At 56.6% G+C, this 7,554-nt stretch overlaps 2 protein-coding genes and 1 non-coding gene across 3 annotated transcripts; 1 reads left to right on the top strand and 2 right to left on the bottom strand.

The window, feature by feature from the left end:
- Positions 1-1,796: 1,796 nt before the first annotated feature.
- BESB_044430 (uncharacterized protein) lies at positions 1,797-2,716 on the bottom strand (the record flags this gene model as incomplete). The annotated part of the gene is made up of 3 exons (XM_029362894.1): positions 1,797-2,021; positions 2,170-2,310; positions 2,714-2,716. 3 exons carry the CDS (start codon positions 2,714-2,716, stop codon positions 1,797-1,799), a joined length of 369 nt encoding a protein of 122 aa, XP_029220260.1.
- A 1,273-nt stretch (positions 2,717-3,989) lies between these two features.
- On the top strand, positions 3,990-4,071 carry BESB_050840. Its single transcript has one exon. It is a non-coding gene; the product is annotated as a tRNA-Ser (tRNA).
- Positions 4,072-5,435: 1,364 nt separating this feature from the next.
- On the bottom strand, positions 5,436-7,227 carry BESB_044420 (uncharacterized protein; the record flags this gene model as incomplete). Its single annotated transcript, XM_029362893.1, has 2 exons — positions 5,436-6,336; positions 6,659-7,227. The coding sequence occupies 2 exons, from the start codon at positions 7,225-7,227 to the stop codon at positions 5,436-5,438; spliced, it is 1,470 nt and encodes a 489-aa protein (XP_029220259.1).
- Positions 7,228-7,554: the final 327 nt, after the last annotated feature.

The raw sequence follows: 7,554 nt of genomic DNA, 5'->3' as shown, positions 1-7,554 counted from the left end.
CCGCGAGCCGCTCGTCCTGAGCGCCCACGCCGACACGGCGCGGCGGTCCTGGCAGGCGCGGAGCAAGGAGGGCGAAGGGCGGAGGAAGGAAGGGACGAAATCGGTTGAGCGTGAAACTGGGCAAGTATGGAGGTGCATGGGACGAGGAATCACAGGAAAAATTCTGTCATGCTCAGGTCGTCCCTAGCGGCCGAGTCAGGCTCGATCTGAGGAAACCGGCTGAGATCTGCCGCACACTGATGTCAATGGCGCCAGCGACGGAAGACGAGAGGACGGACGGCCTTCTCGCTGCACTTAACAGAAGAGACAGTACCTCGAATGTGCGCGTTTCGGCGAACCAGGAGGGGCGGGTGGACAGGCGAAAGGAGCTGCAACGACGATGTGCATGGCAGGCACACCCGCACACCCGCATCACCCGCTGTTTTCTCCACCCTCGAAAGTTGCGAAGAACCGATCCGTTCGGGATCTACTCCTCTTGAAAATAGTGGAAGACACTGTCGAACGAGTTTTGACTGTCAGGCGCAACTCGGTGGAGACTGGGACGGTTTGGGCACACGCACTACACTGCACGGGGGAAGCCATGAAGGCAGGAGTTGAGTCTCCTCGCTGAGAACACGACGCTACAGGAACGACCTACGCAGCGCGGTAACCAGTTGTGGAAGATCCACGTTTTCATCTACCGTGTCCGCGTGGCAACTGAGGAAGCAAGACGAAGAGCGGCAAGGAGGCGTGGGCGTTTTTTTTGGTCAACGGGAAATGAGGCAACTTTGCTCAAGACAACGCGCCTCCAGCTGACCGCCCGTCCCTCGCTGGTTCGCCGCGCGTTTTTACCCGCACACCTCGCTCAGGTGGGCAGAAAATTCGGGCTGGGGTCCCCGGTGGTGCGCGCGGAGTGTGCAGCAATGGTACCGAAGAGCCATTTCCGGCGCGACGTAACAGCACAAGAAAGCGCCTGCGCAGAAGCGAACCAGTTGTGTGCAGGCAAGGGGGGCGATATAACGGAATCTTTTCGCGCTGTCTTCGCACGTTGCCGCTGCGCACACGCGCAGAAATGAGCAACCCACGGGCGCGTTGTAGAGGGCCTCCCCAGAGAAGCGTGGGCGCATGACCGAAACTTGTCTGCATACATTTTGGTCCGTGGAAAGGCCTGCGTACCAGCAACTCTGTTAACTTCATCCGCGTGACTTAGCGTCAAAGCACGCGGCGAGCGAGACTCCGTACAGCGAGGGCGGTGCGGCTTCATGGAAGGCCGGTTTGCTGTTGGCACAATAGGCACAGATCAGGAAAGCTGCTGTAGCCAAGAGTTACACTATGCAGGTCGTCGTGCGACAGACCCGCAGAAGCTCAAGAATCAAGGCGTGAAGCAACGAGCCTGCTCGCCGGCAGCCGACGGTGGAATCGAATACGAAGATCGTGGAGAAATAGGGTAATGTCTTCAGAGACCGTAACTCATTCGAGTCACAGCTATGTGAGAGCGCCCAAGCAAGGCACCTTAGCACATCCTCTGCAGCCCCGTCCAAATCGGCCGTGCTGTAGTATCTCCCAGGTATAACGAGGTTGCGCACAGTCTACAGTAGAACCCTCTCCAGGCGCTGCCGTCTCGCGTCGAGTCACGATATGGCTCCGTTCATCGGGAATGGACGCCGCAGATTGAGGCATATCTGTCAGAATATCTCAAGATGTGAAACAAAGTTCGTTAGTCGCTTGGCGGGACACTACCACAAAAAAAGTCTCAGAGAGGACGCTTGTTCGCGCATCACGCATCCAGGTCGCGTCGCCAATCTCTAGCAAACGGATCAGAATCGCCGGAAGCCCCAGACACGGCCATAGTTGGTGCCGTAGGGGTGACCATAGTAGCTATAGCCATATGGGAAAGCGTTGAAGCCTGATATGTAGCTGCCGTAGTTCCTTCCCCTGATCCGATGCTGCTTCCTCCATACCGCATCATTCTGCAAGTGTGCGGAGTCAGGCTCGCCGTCTGCGTCTTCGTCGTCGTGAAAATCTTGACTGGTGGAAGGTATCTGAAAGAACGCAGGCAAACGCCACACCAAATACCACGTATAACGGTTAAATAATTGTGGTGTCTAGGACCATAGCGCGATGGACCGGGCACGCAGCCGCGAAAACTGGGGCGAGCGCCTCCAGTCTCACGCTCAGATCATGCCTAACCTTGGACTCCTCCAGAGATTCAGCAGCACGAGAGAGGGAAACGCGCCATTTGCCGTCGTCTGGAATTATTCTCAGGAACTGCAGAGCAAGTCCAAGCATGAGCGCAGCGCACGCCTTCATTTCTTCTTTTGCTGTGGAATGCTGGAACAAAGGAAGACGACAAGACAGCATCTTTCATGTATGCGCACCTCTGACGCTGGACCAGTCTCCAGAAGGATAGAGAAAACGTTTTCCGGAATATCCTCCTCCGAGGGATGAAACACGTCTGCAGACAGGTCACAGCAAAGGGGTACGGACATCTTTCAGTCGCAGCGAGTGTGATTCGAGGAACTGTCTAAAGCAAAAACCGTGCAGCGTCCAGCGGCGACCCACAGCTCGCCACAGCTTGTCACTGCTTTCCTTTCGTACGGGATGAGAGGAGTCCATTTAGACCGTTGTCGCTTAACGGCTAGCTGCACCCCAAAACACGACAGTGAGCGGTAACTACAAATCTTGGTGGTCAGTGAATGTCTTCCGCAGAACGATGTGATTCATAGCACCTCACCATTCGCTTGCAGGCCCCGACATTTTGCTCTTCCTTTGATTTGGGCGGTGCCCCCCCTGAGATCAGGACAAAAATACTACAGGAAGCAAGTCTATATGCTCTAAGCTGGAGTGGCCAGTATTTCTGTAATCGGACGTAGGGAAGAAGAGGTTTATGAATCGATTGTGGTGTCAAACGCTCACACATCTCCGCAGTTGAACGCCACATACGCATCAGGGCGGATTCTGCGTTCCATTGTTAGAGAAGGGGCCCTCTTGTAGGGGCGTGACAGTTTTGGAGTTGCTACTCGTTGGCGCACGCATCTACTATGCCTGTCTCGCAGCACACAAGGGCCTAGGACTCGCGTATCCAACGCCAGCAAGCGGCCTGGCAGGACTCCGCCGTATCGGCAACGCGGCAGCGAGCAACCGCAATCATCACTCAGATTCCTTGCTCCCTCATATTGGTCACTGTATGTACTGATATTGTGAAGGTCTATCCACGCAGATGATGCCTTCTCTCAAATACATGCATCCACCGTGCGTTGTTGGCAACTTGACCTGCCTCGTATAGACGTGGATTCAGCAACTGCTGAAAATCTTCGGGGCGTGAGACTTCAGGCGGATAATTGAGTCGCAGACATTGGGTGTGCACACTGCTTACTGGTTGATCTGCGTCTGTGGCAAGTGCCGACAGCCGAGGTGCGACAGGTCGTCAGCGCTCTCTAACTCGGATGGGCGAGGTGGCTGCGAACTGGAGGCACGCTCGGCATGGTGTGCAGCACTACCAAAATAGCGAGTCTACCGCAAGTTGATTGTCATGACCAGAGCACTGTTTCGTGAAACAAGGCTGGCTTTACGTCGATAAAGAGCTTCGCGGAAATCATTTAGTAGTACGCCAATGCTGTGCGTGCCGTAGGGCATCTCCGCATAACGCGCCCGGAGGCCACCACCATAATGGAACCCGCCCGTGCTTGCTGGCAGGACGGTCTCAGCTGACGCTTCTGCTTTGCAATAGCCTGCACGTATCGCAATCGAAAAGAACTGACCAAGACAAAGAAAAGTTTGAGCGCGCGGATAGACAGGCGCACATGGGTGGCGTCATTTTTTAAGCGAAGACAAATATATCCATTCCAACTCATTAGATGACCATCGTGACACACATAATCGCTTTATTCTGCATTGTGATGCCTGCCACTTTGGGTCGAGATTCACTGCTCTGTATCAAATGAAACATAGACAACAAGAATCACCCAGGAACTGAAGGACGAAAGACAAGTAGTCACAGCAACGTTTCAGGCGGTGTGTCCGAGTGGTTAAGGAGATGGACTCGAAATCCATTAGGCTCTGCCTGCGCAGGTTCGAATCCTGCCGCCGTCGATGTTGAAGTTTCCCGCACTAGCATATATTGCCGATGAGTAGCACGTGGTTCCTTTTCTTTCTCTCAGTCGTTTTTGTCAGACTTTCCTAACCGCTTGAACTTCCTCATTTTAATTGGGCTACACGCGAGCGGCCCCTGCGGGAGCTCCGCAGCATCTGTTGGGCGCCAGATCCTGACCAGACCATAAAAGACGATACTACGATGGAACAAGAGGCAGAACCTTTTCGGCGAGGTCGTCTTTCATTCACTACAGTGTATCGGTGTACGAGTTTCTCAGCAGTCACTCTTGCTGTTCGCGCCCAGCTGGGCAAGCTCTGCCACGTCTCGCGTAGGCTGACTCGAAAACGTTTCGTGTGGGGATATCCGGCATCCATGGCACGCAGCGGTGCAACGCCTTTCTTGGCTCCCGTCGAATGCCGTTAACAGGCCTCTGGACTCGCTTCGTCCGTGGTTGAAAGGAGAGAGCACTATACAACCCACCGAGACACCAGTGGGTCGTTCACACCACCGCAAAAAAAGTGTTTGAGGGCCCTTCATATATCGGCGAATCATTAGACACGGAAGAGGCACACACACAAAGATAAAACGACGTCCACCTCCCTAAGGATCTGCCTCTGGTGTACTCGCGGCGGCCGCCGGCGTGCGACTGCGTTACGCATGCACCGCACGCCACGCTGCGACAGTCTCGAAACTGAGCCCGGCCTTTAAACTGAAACCGTCCCGCGGTCCTCCCAGATGATTCAGTAAAACGAGTAAATCGAGGCTATGGAGCCGGTCTGTGTGACCAGAAAGCTGTGCCCGCTACGACGCATGTTCGATCGCATCTTGCTTGTAGCTGGCGACAGAAGGGCATAAAACCAGTATCGCCTACACACGACTTGCACTGCAGTGAAAAAGGTGCGCCGCTTCCCCCCTTCACACCAACCCCCCGCACACAAATAAATGGATATATTGTCACGGAACTGTGCAAACTGGGACCCTGCTGGCTTACCCACATTCCACTCCTTGTCGGGTCAGCGACAGCGGAGAAGACACCTCAACAGGCATACCTGCAGGTCAATGCTGAAGGCCTTCGTGCACTGTCTAGCTAAAGCCCATAATAAAGAGGGCCTTCAATCCGATCGACACTAAAGCAGCGTGTACGCGCCTCGCTCCGGCGCAGCTCTCCATGCCATAATTGTGCCGCCCGCCGCGCATTCTGTCTTCAATCTCAGAAGAACGCTAGCGACGACAGCAATGCTGAGAAGCAGCTCACTGTTCGATCGCTGCTGCGCCATTCGTCGCTTCCATGCCCCTCTCTATTTGTAGCGCTCTTGAATACTCATATTTCTCCGGAACGCCGTTGCGAGGGGGCTGGCTGCACTCAGTACGAATCGAGTAGCTCCCGAGCAGCGGCGCGGTCCTGATCCACATCGGCGGCAGGTGGCGGTGGCGGTGGCGGTGAAGGCGCCGCCACGGGGGCAGTGCTTGGAGGCTCTCCGTCGAACCCGAGTCCAGCTCCGAGCGCTGCGCCCGCAGGGTCAATACCGCGTAGAACAGACTCGTCAGTGCTTCCATGTTCGCGCCGCGAGAGTTGGTGATCTTCCTGAGCCTGATCCTGCATGACCCTGAGGTACTGAGATGCGTCAAGCGCCCCTCGGCGAGCAGCAACCGTCATTTCGCTCAACGCCTCGTCCGACGACGGCAGGCTGACGCCCTCGAGAGCGGGGCTGCCCGCGAAGCGGCGAAACGCAATCTCTACGCGTTCTCCTTCTTCGTAGTCTTTCAGGCTGGCAGCGTACTCGATTTGGAAGGACGCAGAGCAGCCAATGAGGCACCCCTTGGAGAAGTCATGCAGGCTGTTCACCGCTTCTGTGGTCTTCTTCACAGACGTCCGCAGCATCTTGCGGAGCTGTTTCCCGTCCTCCGGGCTCTCGAGGGCCTGGCTCTTGCGCAGCAGCTGCGCCTGGATGTTGTTGACGACGAGAAAGATCTTCAGCAGCCTGGGAAGCGTGTACTTCCCGAAGAAAAACAGTGCTCTCTTGTTTTTTGCGAAGCGGCCAGTGAGACTCAGGTACCGCGCGAGAGCTGAGAACATGGCGGTGGTGTAGTCGAGAAAGGTGGCGACGATTGCGTCGAGTCGAGATACGAGAGAAAACACAACGGGGCCGTCCAGGAGAACGTACTGTTGCAGCTCTTGAATCTGCTTCAGGAAGCTGTCGAGCTGCTTCGGCGCGGTAGACATCGTTCGCAACGGCTCCACCTCGCCATACTTGCCAAGGAACCTGCACAACGCAGCCGACAAAGGAGACGCCAGTGGTGATCCGCGCAGGCACGGGTGCTGTCGCAGGCATACTTCTCGCGGCTCGCAGAACACGCCGACGGTGTCTGCCAACCGGTAGCAAGCCACACCCTTGCGGGGGTGCCCAGCCATACCGGCGCGCGCCGTGCGCGGGAGACACGGAGGGGAGGGGACTACCCAAAGCTCCGCAGCGTTTCAGCAGCGCAGCTGCGTGCAACTCCACTGGCGATACTCCCGCATACTTTTTCTCAGCACATCCCAGTTCCCCACACGACGACGTACGACTCATCCGGTGGAAAAGGTACCTGGTCATGTGCGGGTCTCGCAAAACGATGGCTAGAGTCGCGTCGTCGGCTTCTGCGTTCTTGTCGAGAGCGCGTTGCCGGGAAAATACGAATACTGGCATGTACATGACTTCAAGTCGACGCCGATTCAGCATAACCATTCTCTTCAGGTCCGGTCGGACGCCAAGCATCGAGGTGAAGCGTTCCAAGTTGTCCTGGAGAGGCCCCAGACCCAGTTGCTCCAGTTTGCTGCTGTCCTTCAGAAACTCCGTGGCCTGCTTGGCGAGGTCTCCGACAAGTTGCTGAACAGTCTCGCTGCTCGGGGTCATGCTGAGGAGGGAAGAAAGGCTGAACCCCCCTTCGCTGCCGTCACCCCGGGAGCCACCCGCGTTCGACGCCCCGTAGGCGCCCTCGTCTGGTCTTTCGGCAGCTGAGGCAGAAACTGGATACGAGAAATCGGCTCCATGTGCGAGGAAACCGATTATCAACAGGCAGAAGAAGAGAGCCCACAGAGACGCTTGCCGCCAACGGCCGGCAGTTCGACGCCCCATGAGTGGCGGCGGGTGTGTCCAGTGGCTGCACGCGGTCATGGTGCACAGAGAGCGAAAAAAAACACGTGCTAAACGACCAAGCCGCCTCAGAGGAGTTGCGGCACTCGTGGCGCAGCCCCGGCACAGGACACGGGGGCGGCGGGTTGCCGAAAAGATCTGCTCTCTCACCAAAGGGCCGCTCCCGGAGCTCCGGCTCGTGGCTTGAAGGAGGATCGCGCTGACCAGCAGTGGAGGCTCCTGAAACCACACGCCCCCCGCAGACACGATTCGGGTCGCGGCGAAAGTTGCGTCCTCGGTATCCACCTGTGTTAATCGCGGTGCTGCGTACGTCTAGTGAAGCGAGCACAAAAAACCTTCGGCGGCGCG

The sequence above is a fragment of the Besnoitia besnoiti genome, chromosome III, assembly GCF_002563875.1.
Source record: "Besnoitia besnoiti strain Bb-Ger1 chromosome III, whole genome shotgun sequence".
Lineage (NCBI taxonomy): Eukaryota > Apicomplexa > Conoidasida > Eucoccidiorida > Sarcocystidae > Besnoitia > Besnoitia besnoiti.
This window is presented reverse-complemented; position numbering and strand designations above follow the sequence as displayed.